At 42.1% G+C, this 16,866-nt stretch overlaps 1 protein-coding gene across 1 annotated transcript in view; it reads left to right on the top strand.

The window, feature by feature from the left end:
• Window positions 1-13,058: 13,058 nt before the first annotated feature.
• LOC128760507 (RNA-binding motif, single-stranded-interacting protein 2-like) overlaps window positions 13,059-16,866 on the top strand; it is a 31,538-nt gene continuing 27,730 nt past the window's right edge. Inside the window, exon 1 of the mRNA XM_053867955.1 lies at window positions 13,059-13,201. Coding sequence (XP_053723930.1) covers window positions 13,130-13,201 — 72 coding nt within the window. The 5' untranslated portion in view covers window positions 13,059-13,129. The remainder of the gene's footprint in view (window positions 13,202-16,866) is intronic.

Genomic DNA, 16,866 nt, shown 5'->3' with positions numbered 1-16,866 from the left:
CCTCGGATTAACTCTGGGTAGGAGGAAGTTTTACTGAAGAACCGGTCTCTTTGCATGTGTGTCACTGAGCAGGTCTTTCGTCCTTCATGATACAGCCATCGCAACATCAGTAGTCTTCTATCTCTGCAGTTATATGTCATTTTGTGTTGTGCTCTGTGATCCCGCTCTGTGATCAATTAACCACAGCTTAGTCCTGTTCAGGGTTGCGGAGAGTGCTGGAGCCTATCCCAGCAGTCATTGGGCAACAGGCAGGAATACACCCTGGACAGGCCGCCAGTCCATCGCAGGGCACACACACCTTCGACACACACATGCACACCTAGAGCAATTTTAGAGTTTGTAATAATAATAATATATTTTTTGTTATACCGGTTTGTCTCTTCCTGATTATCATTATGTATTGAACATATATAATGCTAAATCATGATAATTACCATGTTATTACAATTCAAGACCTACTATGTTGTCTGGGACATCTAATTTAATCTAATCTAATATGAAATAGCTTGCATCATGTCACATTAATTCAATTTTTTAATGTACAAATTCATCCCATCAGGTACCTAACAATGAATGAATGCTTATATATATATATATATATATATATATATATATATATATATATATATATATATATATATATATATATATATATATATATATATAAAAGGCTCCACCTCTCCCCATAAGACCCCTTGTTCGCCTTTATGCGTCCTCCTTTTGAACGTAGCCGTTGAACAAGGCCTTGCTGGGCAGCTAGTCAGAGGGCATCGCTCGTATTCATAGAACTGAAGTTACATTAGGTAACTCAGCATTTGTACGTCATACGTGCTCTGCCCTCTAACGGGCTTCGCTATTGTCCATATGTATGTATGTGAATGCTAATATAATAATCATATATTGTAAATGTGTTGCATGACAAGTCACATGTAATATGACAAGTGTGTAAGCATTCTATCACATGGCTTCTTAATTGCTACATTACTCATGATTTAGTCAATATTTCTTCTGACATGATACAGAGATTGAAGAGGAACAGCAGTCAGTTTTGTGTTACTGGTAGTCTTTTTTGTTTGTTTATTTCTCTGATTGTTTGCGTGTTGCAGCCAGTGTTTGTGTTTGTGCGTGTATTAGTTTCTCTGTCCATGTGTTTTGTAAAATCTTTTAGCGCTTTATTTACTAGTTTAGCTCATCCATTTCTGTGATGTTTCCTTTTCCTACTTTCATTTTGTGGTTTTGTCTTTCTCTATTGAAAAATATGAAACAAAAAATATAGCAAAAAAAAAAAACAATACCAAAGCACAGATCCCCTGAAAACCAGTAGATGAGACAAGAAATGTGTGAAAAATTGTGTGTACTTAAATTTTTTGAGTTTTTGAATGGACAGCTAAACATTTATGTTTTTCATGGTTCAAACAAACTGACGTGGTTTGTTATTGGGTTGAAATAGAAAGGGAATTTTAATCCATGTTTAATCATTCTGACTTGGCAGGGAAAGAGTAATGGGCCAAAATTGCGACAAACGGAGTGAGAGTGGCCACCCAACTTGAGTTCGGTTCTCATGCGGTTTCAGCTCAGATGTAGTTTTCCTCAATGTTGCCATGATGCTCAGACTGGATCAAGTCATGTAATATTTCCACTCCTGGCAAGTGTGCGTGTGTAAAAACCATCTGTTTCTATGTGTCCCTGTTCGTGTTCTCGTTTCTGCAAAATCAAATCTAGATCTGAACTATGAACTTCCCTCGCTAAATTTAAGAGAACTTGCTGACAAGTTCATATTTCAAGTCAGAAATATTGTGAAGTTTAGTGTTGTGTAAGCTCTTCTCTAGTCTTTAAGGGGTCATGACTTTTTGATTTATTGTAATTTTAATTTCTCACCTTCCACAGTTTCTCCGATCAAGAAATAAATGTGATTACCTCAAACTAATATTTCACCTCTGAACTGAATCAATGAACTGGTTTGTGCTTCGTTGTGAATTAAATTGTTTATTTTGTCCAAATGTTTTGATGTTTTAGAACTGTGATTCAAACGCATGTAGCATGAGCATGTGAATGATGAAGAGTGTTTTATTGTCTGGAATATTTTAATATTTTCAGTGAACCATTGCGTCACAGTGCAAGGGTACGAGTGCGCGACCACACGCGAACTACTGAGAAACAGCGACACCTAGTGCGTCAGTATATAAAAACAACTAGACCTGGAGTTTCAGAAACGTCAGTGCGCAACCAACTCGAAACAAAATGTTGATAACATTTGAAGTATACATCTAATTGTCAAAGATGGTATACATTTTGACATGAAAATAAATTTACATGAAAATGCCTTATGTGCGGAACTTTCAATGCAGTCTGCTGAAAAACATTTTTCATTTTCATGTTTTATTACGCCGTGATTTATTATCCTGTTTGTGTGTTTATTTTGCGTTGGTGATGTATGGTGATGAATTCTCTGTCGTTTATAAGCTTTGAAAGTGCGGTTGCAGAACAGCTTGTAAACTGCCCAGGTGTACAGTAACAGTCATTCATAAATACATGTGTTGGCATTATTGACAGTCAATTCGGATGAACACATTTTTGCATCCTAAATCCTTGTTTAGCTCATCCACAAGTGCCCGCTTTCATCTGAAACTTTGGGCGCTGTTCTCCCTGCGTCTGCCGGAGATGATGACATGCCCCATGTTTTTCATTCACTGTTCCACTGTTGCAGCCAAAAACACTGCGCCTGCAAGTGGAAAAATTGGAAGTGTATCACCAATTTGGTTGTGTCGACACCAATTCCTCACGCACTGTCCCGACCTCTATTAATGGGTGTTTACAAAACTTGGATGGTTAAAAAAAAGTTTCAGTGACAGTGCGTGTCAGTAGTGAAAGCTTCAAGTTCTGCTTCCCATTTGGCTTGAATTCTGCTGCGTTTGATGTCGGTCCATTGTTTCTTCACTTGCCAGTCTTCGTTTTGGTACGTGCTCTGAGGTTTCCAAGGCAACGCTTTCGCAACCCTGTAACTGAAAGCTGACTTTCTGCCCTCAAACGGTTGCGCGCGATCGTGATTTAACTCAAAACAGATATTCAGAGGAGGGATTACATGGAACTACATGCGACACTGACGCCTCGACTGTGTTCCTATCTGGGTTTTGACTCCGGATCTAACGACAGACATGTTGAGCGGTAACTCCGAGGTAATAAAAAAAGCCCACTAGTTACTGAGACACGCCCACTATTGCCACCAAGGTTTCAGTAAGTGTAGCCATTAAACTATGCGACCAGGCTACAGACTAGTGTTGACTCCACTCGGCCAGCAGAGGGGAGTAGAGCACAAAAATACCACACAACGATCAGAATACGTTTAAGGTCCCGTAGAAAGTTAAACTTTGGCTACGTTTGGTCGTTTGTTTGCGTCTTTGGTGTCTGGGTGTGCGTTTAAATGTGGGAATAAAACTGTGCATCCATTTCTGATTGCACCCTGCTGTGAAGCCGTTTAGATTTCGAATTCAATGTTGGGTCTTTTTTTCTTTATTTACTTAGACTGGACTTCATTGATCCCTTTGGGATGACTCCCCTCCCTCCATGAAATTTACAGTACTGGCAGCAATAGAGGCAAGAAAGGGCACGCAGTCAGGAAGAGCATCACACAGAAAAAAATAAAAATTAAACTAGATTAAAATAGGTTATTGCACCAGCGAGACGGTTATTGCGCATTGAACAAGTGTCCATTACTATGTAGTGTAGCGTACCCTGCTACCTCCACCCCCCAAGTGAGGAGTTGTGGAGTACGATGGCGTGGTGTACAAAAAAGTTCCTGAGTCTGTTGGTCCCACACTTGGGGAGCAGCAGCCTGTCACTGAACCAGCTCCTCTGGTTGCTGATGACAGTGTGCAGAGGGTGGCTGGCGTTGTCCATAATATCCAGCAGTTTGTCCATGATGTTACTGATGGTAACGTGAGATTTATGGAATATATTGGCTCACTAAACATACTATAGAACTGCACTGGGATTTAATGTTCATTTCTCACGAGATCACAGCAGTTACTCAGTATCTGAAGTATTAATCTGTAGTAAGATTGTGCTTTGCCACCCGAAACTACCAGGATCGTACAATCTGTAAAATGAGCGATGAAACACTCAAGTTATTGAGCCAAAAAAAGCTGCTTCAAATCACAAAGTCCTAGTCACAAGTTGTGACAGTAGAACTTGACATTTACCTTCAGAACTACTTTAAAATATCTCATTGGTCTCAAGCTACAGTTTGTCTCCACGAGTGTTCCCGCACATTTTCCAGGGAGTTTTTTTTTTTTTTATGGTGGAGAGAGTGAGAACGCTCCTCATCTGGCTGATGCCATAAGTGGGACAATTACTTCATCCGTCAGTCTCGGGGGCCCATGATGCACCTCCACCCACTTCTCTGCAGCTGTGATGGAAGCCAGGTGGTGGTCCACAGAGGACCGCAATAGACGTTCATCATGGTTCTTGCACTGGTTGGATTTCAGATGTACGCTCAGTCAACATGACTGGGTTTATGAAACTTAGTCATCCATATATTTACCATGCATTTGTGAGGACATTTTGTTTTGAAAGGACATTTTGGCCTTTCCTCACTAAGTTTAGAGGGTTAAAATGTCCATTAAAATAGTTTATTGTATATAAATATATAAATTGTTTATTAGAATTAAATTTAAGTTTGATTTTAATTTGATTCAGGGTCCTGGTTAAGGTTAGTTTTGGATGTTTAGTTTTAGGAGGAGAGGCTGGGGAGACAGTCGAACAGTTGAAAACCTGTTTACCACCATCGGCTTGACCTCCTTATTTCTCAGTCACTTGTTAGTACTACGAGTCGTCCTCACCTCAGATATGAACTGATGACGGAGCCGCACCACGGCTATAACAGAATGTGACGTTTCACAGCCAAAACTAAACATGAAGGAGTGTTGTCGTGTTTATTTCACAAGGAAATTGCTGAAACAAGCTGCGTGATACGGAGCGTCTTGATTGAACCAGAACCGGCCTGACAACACGTTGAACACAGTGAGAGAGATTACTGACGATCGCAAAGGTTTTAGTCAGTTAAGTCCAGATCCAGACGTCAGAAATGATCAATGAATAGTATGGTGATCTTCAGTGACTTGGGAAAAATCAGTGTCTTTCCTCCTCACTGTCCTCTCTGTGATGGGGTGCAAGATCAAATATGAAAGCTGCTGTCCTGGACACACCAGAATAGATCCAGTGAGTTCCATGCTTTCACTGATTTGGAACTGAACAACCATAACAATGTTTGTCTGAAGCCAGGACAGATGAAGCTCATAGAAGAACAACTCATTATTGTCATTATTATTGGTGACCAGCTTACTTCAGATTATCCATGAAAATTGTTTTTAAGCGATAGACGAACATGAAAATCAATGTTGTTAAACTACTGAAACAGATTGAAATTATTTGAACCCATCGCTGACAACTGACACCCAGATGATTTTAACATTGATAAAACGCGTGAACGTTTGACTGCTTGAAGAGCATCATAAGTCAGGGTCAGTCCTTCTCCACTGCTCATACGCACCATTTCAGTCACTGAAAAGTGAGAACCCTTCTGAGTCAATGTCCCAAGTTGAAATAGTTGTCGTATTTTTCCTTCTCCACATGAACCATTATGGAGCAGGCAACGGTGATAACAGCGAAAGAATTCCAAGAATGCACAAACAGCCCCTCCCCCATCTGCTCAGCTCTCTCCCCTCTCCTCTCGCCCTCCCCCACGCCCTTGTCCCCTTCTCTCCTTTCCTCCCACTCCATCACCGGGCTTTTCCTTCTGTCTCTTCAAATCTGTTGCTCAGATTACTTCCAGCTGCAAAAGCGACTAAACAGTGCGCACAAATGATCCTTGAAACTAATTCAATCACAAAGAAAAAAAAAAAACAGAAATGCCAAATATGTCGGTGGATCCGAGTGTTCATACAACAACAAGTGAGTAGATTTGGGGCGGGAATTACTGGAAACACATTTTGTCCAGTTACGAAACACAGACATTTGACACTATTTCTGGCCTCAGAGACGATCAATTCCTCCCTTCCCATTGATTGTATATCATTTTATCACATTCACTGTTTGCCTCCAAAAATCATTGCAAACTTCCTCTTTCACACGTTGGGCTTTCCGACCGCGGGGAATGGTTGACTGATCGTCTGAGTGTGTGACAGGATGTTGTGTGTGTGGTCTTGTGTTCAGGCCGGTGCATAAGTGACTGCTCTCACGTGAGTCCATCCATCTGTTTGTCTGTGCTGCTTCACACACATCATTGCCCTGCATCTGATTTATGACTCCAGGAGTGTAATTGGTTCCAAAAATTCAGCCCTCTGGAGATGCACTCCTGCTGTTTGCCCCCATTTTGAATTAAAAAAAAAAAAGCTTCACCTGGCGATCATTTTGAGGAATTATTGTGCCCTCATTCTGATGTGAGCGAGCGATGTTTGTTTAATTCATGAAGATAATCTGCCGTGTGACCATGCGCCAGACCCTTTTCTCTCTCTGACTTTTATGAATTAAGTTTCTGTTTATATTGTTCATTCACTTTCAGTTCAATCCAATGATTTCGGAGCAGATTTGTTTCCCGCTCTCGAAGCTATTCTGACCTTGAACCCGACTCTGACACACACACATGAACTCCCTGAACTCGTCGATGTTGGTTGTATTCAGTTTCCTTCAGCCACACACAGACACACACTCCCCTCCCAACAGAGCACTTTGATGATGGAGCTTCACCCCCACAAATACTACGTGTGTGTATGAATGTGCGTTGGGGAGGAAGGGTGCGTTTACAGAGACAAGGGAAGTCTTTCCTGACCACGTGAACTTCTGTGTGTGGTGGGAAGCTTCTTTTGTTGGAAGTTTTGACGCGGTTCAATTTATTATCTGCCTATTTCGAGTGCTGCAAGAGATACAAACGTGTTTTAAAATCTAAATTGGGACATGCATGTGTTACACTTTTCTGTGGGCCGACTTTACGCTGACTGTCAAGCTATCGTGCCTCATGACAATTTGTGTGTGATTCCTGTGTTATTTTTGGTTTATTTCTGTTCGTCAAGGGAAGAGTGAACAAACAGTATCAATTAAACTTTGGCATATTTCGCCAGATAGGTTCCTGGTTGGATTCATCTTCAAACCTGGATCTTTCTCTTCACCCACTCGATCTCCTCCGGTTGTATGGAAGCTACACCCTGAATGACTGACTTACGTCTCTCAGGTTGTCTTCACAATCTTCATCGAAAGGTTCTCAGTCACGATGAAAAGTGCTGAGTCTAACCTCACCGTGTACAGAGAATACGCCTGATAATAGTACTGGATTTAAGGTGAAAGAAGAGTGTAGTATTATATAATGATTGAAAAGGAACATAAATAGCTGAATCTGGACCTGAACTCAGGGTTGTGTAATCTTGTCCTGAATACCAAGTGGGAACATCCTGAAATTGAGAGGGCATCCCCATTACAACTGTAAAACAATATTACGCTCAAGTCCCAAGGACTGTAGCAGAGATCACAGTGTGCAGCTGTTTAAAGGCCATGGATGGACTGAAATGTGGGAGCAAGCACAGTCCCAGTCACTGTCCGACAGTGCTTCAGATGAAGTCTGAGAGATGTTCTACATTTAACTCATTTAAAAAAAGGTAACGTGGTGGACTCTTTAAGATGGTTTTCCATAGAAAGTGGATCAGCACGGCCTAAATTATAACACAGCATAAATAATCAGACAATATTCCGTAGCCGTGTGACTCAGACATGCACAGATGTTCCCATATTTTCTTTACACTCTCAAACCTTCACACATTAACCAACACGCGCAGCTTAACCACCTGGAGGTATTAAGTATGGATTCCCAAGCCCGTCCTCTTGGGATGAAGAGGAGGGGACGAGTAACCAGGCAACCAGCTTGTTGATGTCAAAACAACGTTGGTGTCGTCAAAGTAACTGATTGTGGCGGACTGTGGTTCTGCTGAGTGTGACTGTGTCACGTATGTGGCTTTCTAGATTCAGATGGAGGAAGGGACAGAAACTTGCAAACACAAAGCTAATTCATAAACACGGCCTTCAAAGGCACGTCAGGGATTTGATGTAATCGTGCAGTCTTTGGGGTTTTCTGACTGAAGGAACCCAAATCTCACCGGAGCTGTGAGTCTTATACTGGTCCAGGTTCTGCCTGAAAGTCTCTCAACAAGTTGCACAGAGAGGAAAGCGTTCACTTGTATAGCGTAACATCGTAGATAAGGCGTTGAAAGGGCGTGTCTGCCAAGGGTAAAGAAGTAGGGATGCCCTTTCTACTACCTCAACTGACCTCTATGTTTGTGGATCGTGGGAGGAAATTAGACAAACTCTCACAGAAGAATAAGGAGAACATACCACCTTCATACAGGAAGATCATGTATGACCGAGGGACCTTCTTGGTGTGAGGCTACACAAAGCTTTAGATTCATTGAAATGAATTGGTAAAGCTGCACGGTGGCTTTCTTTATTCAGATCTAGAAAGTTAAGACTTTTTTTCCTATAAACTTTATTTAATCAGACTTACAAGGAAGTGACGGTATAAACATACAGATTCAACAGTGCCGGAGCTTTGACAACTACAACGAACCACATATAATTTAAAAAGCCAACCACTGTTCAATGCTCTCTTGTCTATCCTTCAGTATGGTAATGGCTTCAAATGGAATCGGTTCAGAAAGCTTTAGCTTAGCCTGTTGTCTATTCCATCCAGAGGGGGCAGCAAAACTAGCTCTTTTTCAAAATTCTGTCCGTCGACTCTAGGAACAGAGACAACTAATGTTGCACTAGAGTGCAAGGCATAGCAACTGCTTGTTTTGGGCAGCACAGCCTAGATCAGTTTTACATATAATAAGATAGAAAATATAATAAGGGTCAGCTAGAAAGTCAGTCAGAAATAGTTAGAGGCATGAAACAACTGTGAAGTGAATTTCATGAGTGAAAGAAATGTGGAGAAAGAAGCAGTGTGGTGAACTGAAACAACTCTAGTGTGCTGCTTTGTCACAAGCACAGATCACTTGTCTGGTGATGACGTGTTCTCATGAAGTTCTCTATTAAAAACAGTAGCTCTCAGTTTCATCCTACTGAGGGTGTTTTTCTGGTGAATGAAGTACTCTGTCAGAGAGAATCTCAGACGGGACTGTGGCACGTCACACTAAGCAGGAGTGAGGGTAAGGACATTCAGGGTTTTTACAGACCTGAATTCACGTGTGACCTCTGACTTAAAATGAATTCCTTCAGAACAAGAGGTGCAACTCTCCTGTGAAAAAGCAAAAACACATTTCAGGATCTTTATCGCTATAGAGAAGGCTGCCAGTTCATTTTCTCATCTGATTCTTCTCTGTGCCAGTCTCTAGCTACAGGAGTTAAAGGGTTAAAAGCCTTTTGAATATAGCAGGAAGGACAGATAAGGAAGCAGTTGCCACCGAAACTGCTCTAAATAAGACCAGGAAGGGCTTTGCACCCAATGCCATGGGGCTTTGGTCAGGGCCCAGGCATCACAACAGCCCTGCACATTTACCTCCCATTAGGATCAATGCACATTCACACCAGATTTTTAAAAACGCTTTGCATTGTTCTCCACGTCTGGCCTACTGTTGCGGTTGTGAAAATTCTTTGTATCAAATTTGTGCTGCATAATTAATGGAATAATTGCTGGAGGAAATGTCATATGGAGGAAGGCAGCTGTCGGAGAAAGAGAGTCGCAGCGGGACCTTACTTGGCTTTAATCCTCTCTCAGGCTCCACACTGAATATTTTCAGATGTTAGCAAATGGCTACAGTCGTCACAAGTAAACAAAAATATTCTGAATGTTTTTGCATATAAACAGAATATCTCACCTGCTAGACATGACAGATAAGTGGAACGTATGGACCCTACGTCTAGAGGTTCTCAACAGAGGATGGGGAGAGATTAAGTTGGCCGCAAAAACAGCAATATACAATTATCAAGAAACCTCATTCAACTGACACGCCTCTGACACACTCCAGCAACCCATCATTTGATCGATATCCCCCAATATTTTCATTCCCTCTACAAATATAATCATTTAGAATTGTTATTTTTCTTCCACTGATCTCGTCTCACCAGGTTGGTTTTCCAACATAATCCATAATCCAGCAGGGTGGTTGATAGAAACAATGATGTAAGATTTGTTTTGTCATCAAATGTGGCAAACTAGCTACAGTAGCAACATGAAAATCCAACCTCCACCAATAAAGTATCCTTTAGAAAAATAAAACTTAATTCCCTGACCGGGAATCAAAGGCAGTATACAACGACCCTACAAGGGAGTATGGAGATGGTCAAAGTGTATATATCTTGTGTATTGAGTACCTGAATTGATGACCTCCCAAAATGGAATTATTTCTTGTCCCATTTAACACATTTTCTGAAAAATTCATCCAAATCTGTCCAGGTGATGGTGTTATGATGGTGATGGTGCACCATGATGAAGGCCATGGTGGTGATGGAAGACCATGATGATGGTCATAATGGCGCTGGTGGGCCATGATGAAGGTCATGATGGTGATGATGGACCTGATGAAGGTTGTGATGGTGATGATGGACCTGATGAAGGTTGTGATGGTGATGGTGCACCATGATGAAGGCCTTGGTGGTGATGGTGCACCATGATGATGATGGAGGACTATGATGAAGGCCATGATGGTGATGGTGGACCTGACAAATATCAGGGATTCACAGGGCACATTATCTGATACTTTCTTCTTCGGTCATTTACTATCACTGTCAGCAAGCGAGTCCTCCACCTTCACCTGACTCGATTCTCCTTCTGTCTTCACGTCCTATCGGTTCCAACCAACGGTTCGTAAGTCAGATTGGACAATACAAGTAACATCCGACTTACGACCGGGATCGGTTCCGACCAACGGGTCGTAAGTCAGATTGGACAATACAAGTAACATCCGACTTACGACCGGGATCGGTTCCGACCAACGGGTCGTAAGTCAGATTGGACAATACAAGTAACATCCGACTTACGACCGGGATCGGTTTCGACCAACGGGTCGTAAGTCAGATTGGACAATACAAGTAACATCCGACTTACGACCGGGATCGGTTCCGACCAACGGGTCGTAAGTCAGATTGGACATAAGTTGAATGCCATTCAAAATAGCCGACGTGAGGGTTATAGGTACAACTGTAGTGGTAGATGTGTGAGAATGACATGCTGGGATACTGTGCTGTCGTAACTGTCGTACACGTTGCTACGGTCGTAAGTACGGGTGGACGTAAGTCAAGCTTGTTGTAAGTCGGATGTTACTTGTATAAATGATGCAGTATTGAAATAGTATCTACAACTGAAATGTTTCTGAATGATGACATGACTGTTAGTTAAACAATGGTGAGAAAACATACATTTCCCTAAACACCACCTATGTATAGATCTCAGCCCATTACCCAGAGGCAGAGCAACAATGTATATTGATTGGGCTCTATAATAGCTTCTTGCTGCCTTTTGCAGCTTAAGAGGTCTGAATGAGATAATGGCGTTGTGAGGCAAACACTGATGTTATGATGCTGCAGTCTATTAGATATCCGTTGGCAGACATGAAAAACAGAAAAGACAAGCAACTTCACATTTGAAGTTGCTTGTCTTTCATTTATGTTGTTGATATCCGTCTTCTAAGCTTAATTTATTCTCAACATCAAAACATAGAAAGCATTGAAATGTTGTTTTTGCTGCCTCTGTTTCGACATTCTGGAGCCGATCCACACACAACAAAAGAGAGGCCTTTGCTTTGAAGTGGTTGAAAGTGATGCAGCGTTTGAGTTTCTTCAGATTTCTACAAGTCTCAACGATTCTCTGGGAATCAATATAAATAGCCACAAAGGTTACACAAGCAAATCTAGCAGCCAAACCAAAGAGCGTACTCAGAGTATCTGGCCGGGTTAAGGAGTTCAGGGGCTGCTCGCCACATATTTACGGCTGTAGAAATGAAGCGCCAAACGCTGTCAGAAGCAAGATGTGTAATAGCACTGTCCTGCACTGCAAATCTACTGCGTTTCATGTGAGAATTTCCTTTTCACTTCTGGGGCGTATAAATGTCAAGTGGAACACTATTCCACTGAGGATTCTTCCTGTGCTCTCAGAATCAACCTTTTTCCACAGCCCCAGCTCATCCTCACCAGGCCTCTGTCCACCTTTGTCTCTCGACCCCCTCCTCGACACTCAAGAGTCCGATCAGTTCGGTTTTTGAAAATCGCAGCGTGAGTCAACTAAACTGGTTCCAACTGAATTTCCTTCCTTGTTTGTTACCAAGGCAGGAATATACTTGGACTTTTCCCTCACAGATTTGTCCAAGTTTAATCATATCATGTATCCTATTTGAACATATGTCACGGCTCAATGTACCAGAGTAGACAGGGAGATCTAATGGTGTTGTCCAGCTGATGTGCCTGGATCTCTTTCTTGAAGGAAGCACAGAACTCTGGATGGGTGTCAGAGAGACATTGCCATTCCACAAATACAGGTCATAAATGTGGACGCTTCAGTCCTCCTCAGAGATCATTTGCACTGCGCTCACTTCCCTTTACGTACTGAACATCTTGCTATTGACACAATTTATGTGTTTTGAGGAAGAACAAACTCCAAGCAGATCAGGAAAAGTTGCTGTATGTGTGCTACTGCCTTCTGTTTTCATCTTAAATTACTTTGAATGATCGTCCAAACACATAGTTTAGAAGTTTTGTAAGTGTTTAAGTGTATCCGTTGTTGTCAGAATAACCGGTAGAAGTGTATTTTTATTTGGAGGTGGGCTCAGACTGACCATCAAAAGCAGAAACATAGGTGGCCGTCCAGATTTTTGGGGGTCCTCGGTGAACACTTGTCTCAACAGATCACATTTCAAGCCCGGCCTCGTAGTGTGTGCGGAAACACACTTGGGTCTGAGCTGCCTCTCTGCGCGGACCACCTGGATCAGCGAGTGTAGGGGCCAGCAGCAGGGGCCCCTGTCCTGCAGCAGCAGCAGCAGCAGCAGCAGCACCACTCTCAGTCTAGCAGCGGGACTCCAGCTCTCACTTCCCCAGCTGCTGACGTCAGCTGGCAGCCTGGGCTGAGCTCGCCGCTCCGGACATAGCGCCGACAAAAATGCTGCTCTCCGTACCGCCAAGGGCAGGAATCAACCCATACAACGGCTATAACAACAGAAACAGCAAAAAGGTAAGCGCCCTTTGCCTTTTCCTGACTTGAAACGCCACCGGTTGTAGTAAGGGAAGACGGCGGCGTCTGTCGCGACATGGACGGATCATGACAGGGAGCTGCAGTGTCCTTGAACAGCGGCTCAAATTAACTTCAGACGCCGCCGAGAGAAGCCAGAGCCGCCGCCGCCGACGCTCGTCCGTGCGGGGAATGTTCGGCTGGGACGGTTCCAGCTTTTGCTTTTGTCTTGTTTGTGCCCGGTTTACTCCAGCGAGGATGTCGATACCACTCTGCTCACTCATTTGAAAAAAAAGTCAATGGTGGAGAGCAACTTTTAGTGGGGGACTGGAGCGAGTCGGGGCAGCGAGTCTGAGCCGGGATGTGTGTGCGGAGGTGGGGGTAGGGAGCCAGGCAGGCCGGCTCGGGACGCTCACTCTCACACACGGAGCGCGAGGGTTCCTGCCTCTTCCTCGGAAATTCACAGCTACACTTCGGCTTTGTTGTCCACCCGAGCGAGGGAGTCTGCAAAGTTTCTCCCAGTCTCCCATCTTTGAGCGGAATCTGCCCCACCCCTTGAAAAACATTCCCAGAATTATGAAACCAGTCCTGGTGTTTAAATTCTCTGTTTACATGATGTCTTTCACAATCACTCTGTGACGCAAGCAACACCGAATGTTTAGGCTATTAATTTTACAAGTTTTTTTTTTTAGATACCAAAGTCACAAGTTATGAATCCTGGGGCCGAGTGACGGCGGATGCTCTTTGCATGATGTAATACTGTATATATTTCACAATATACCTATAGCAACCTGAGAAACAAGTTAAGCTCATGAGTAAAATACAGTTTTGTGATGGTACATTCATGTTTGTGGCGGGGTATAGACGGAGGACAGGTCAGTGGTGGACAAGAGTCTTTGTTGTCTGAATTGTTGGCTGGTAAAAACAGAAAGCAGGTGAGTGTAAATTGGGCTAAACTGTATGAATAGCTAAGTACAACTTAACAGTAAAAGGAGATCATATTCTTGATGCTGTATTGTATGGATGTCTGTCCTATAGTCGCATATCCAAATTTGAGCCAATAAGAAAGCTCTTTTCTAAAGATTACTTTCATAAAGTTTCCTAAACTCCTGAATATTTGTTTTGAAATTGAAACAAATAGATGTAATTTCAGCTCTATAATACTGTCATTTACTGAGATATAATTAAATCTTGATTCTGTGTAAATGAATGAGTGACATTCATGAAGAAAAAATTAGAAAATATTATGGAATATATGTTAAGTAACAATAATCCCATTAACAGCTACCTGCAGTGATACCTCTTGGATGTATGCAACATAATATGTGTGATTATTATGCACAGTAGATAATCTTCTCTTCGACCCAGAGTTTATTTTTGAGCTGCAGATTATCCTCACAAAATGCCACAAACAAGTCAATGACTCAAGTTCAGTTGAAAGCCAGGATTCTAAAACACGACAGTGAGAACACAAAAATTTGGATTACAATTCGATGACCCACCGTTTTCTTGAAGCGATTTACGAGCATCAAAATTGATGCAGGTTTTATGCAATTGAGCAGCAGCGGTTTGTAAAGGTTAGCAAATAATTTACTGTTGCAGTATTAAATGTTAACCAGACTTAAATCATTTCTGGGTCGCCTTTGCTGTTGTATATACCACAGGCTGTCCGCTCAGATGGTGATTTCACCACCATAGCCAAGTTCATTTCAAAAATGCAAAGGAACATTTAGCCCTTATTGAGTGTTCATACCATTCACGTGGTGATTTAAACAATAAATAAAATCATCAAGTCGCTTCATTGACCCCTTCATGCATAGTCCCCAAATTAACTATATGCGCTTGGTTATTATACTCTAGTCGGACTCCTAAAGAATGACTTTGGAGCTGCTTGATCTAAATGAAATGCGTGGCTGAAAGAAAGTCAGATGTAGATGAAGTTCTCACTTGAAAAGTTAGTGAACAATTTTGGAAAAACAAAGGCTGCAGGAAAGTATTTAATTTCTCTCTCCTTATAAATAAACCAAAAGCCCTCTAGAATGTGAGTCATATTAATAGAAAGAAGGAGCATGAGGGGAAGAAATGGTGATAAGAGTAGTTGACTTACATTGATTCCGTTTTATTGCCATTATCCTGCAATTAAGATAAGAAGTTATTGGGCCGTGGCACTCGTAACAAATAAAAGGTGAGTCCACGGTTGGATTTCAGATCAGCACATTCAAAGTCCACGATTGAGCGTTCCAGCGTGACACCAGTAACAGCGAGCCAGTCCCCCAAGTTTATCAAAACAATTTGAGCGACTCAAATGTTGAATCAGAAAACAGAAGGGACACAGACTTAATCTTGGTCTGCAGCTTTGTGGGTTTCATTCAAATATCCAGCGGCTACAGTTTTAAGAGTACGCTGATAAGGCATCTAATTTTAGTTAAGTGGATCTTCTATGCTGTGGAAATGCATCACTGCAGTCTCTGTTGGGATTCTTTTGAAGGCTTCTTCTGCCGTCTTTTCCAGTGGCAAGACACAAACACTCAGATACAAAGTCTACTTATTTCAGGAACAATAATCCGCTGCCTCTTCATTTTTTCCTTCCGATTCTAAATCAATGCTGGCACAAATGCAGCAAGCACAGACATTTGATGTTGACCTGGGTTCTTGTGGGCGTCCTTTAATTAGGAAAGTATATTGATCCAATAACTGATTATCTGTTTCCCAGATAGAGTCCTTGACCAAGGCACAAACCACTGATGACTTGTGATTTTCAGTTGAGCTAATATTGTTGTTACTAGATTGTGTTTTTCGCATGACTTTAGACTGATTCATCAGCTGCTGAGTTTGATTCTCACACACAAAAGAATGCTGACTTGACATGTGTTGTGTCATATATTTAGGTCACTTGAAATGTAACTTGTTTTGGGATAAAGTAAAAGACAGACTGAACACAATAAATTGTTCAGGAATTTGTTGCTAAAAGGTTCCCAGTGAGGTTTATCTGCTCCATTGTGGTTCCTACATTTCCTCCTCCCACATCATTCTATCCGTCTCCCGCTAACATTCTGTCATACCTGAGTCACAAAGGTACACAAACCAAACTCTCAACACAAAGAGAACACATTGTGGGATGAGAAAGGGGTTGTGCTTATACGTCTCTGAGTGTGTGTGATTAGGAGCCAGACGTTTGGTTTCTGTCGCGCCAAAAGCTGACGACTCCGCCCCTGACTCAGCACCTCATTTCCTGCCTTAAATAGAAAGAATTAATGTCCCGAAATTCAATTTGGTCTTTTCTGTGTAAAGCTTCCTGAATGGAAAAGTAACAGGAGTCGGTCTGTCGCCTCACAAGGCATCATGTGTCTGGTTCAGGGCTTCGGCGTAGCCTCCTACTGGTGCTTTCCTTCAGATTTAAGCTAATATCAAAACTGTATGTCGCTCTTCAGTTGTGCTCATGGCTACACTGAAAATATTTTTCATTAAATAAAGACAGCCATTAAATACATTCATGATTTGTAGTGAGCAGTGTAGTGTAGCAAATATATTCCAGCCTGTTAACACATTGAAAGTGTAGAATATGCTTGTGTGAGATAATCAACCTGTTGCTACAGTCTACTGTCGTCTGCAATGGAAACTGGAATTTTAGGCGTCAATCATGTGCGAGGTGCGAGGAAAGTTTAGTT

The sequence above is a fragment of the Synchiropus splendidus genome, chromosome 6 (assembly GCF_027744825.2).
Source record: "Synchiropus splendidus isolate RoL2022-P1 chromosome 6, RoL_Sspl_1.0, whole genome shotgun sequence".
In the NCBI taxonomy this organism is placed as follows: Eukaryota; Metazoa; Chordata; class Actinopteri; order Syngnathiformes; family Callionymidae; genus Synchiropus; species Synchiropus splendidus.
This window is presented reverse-complemented; position numbering and strand designations above follow the sequence as displayed.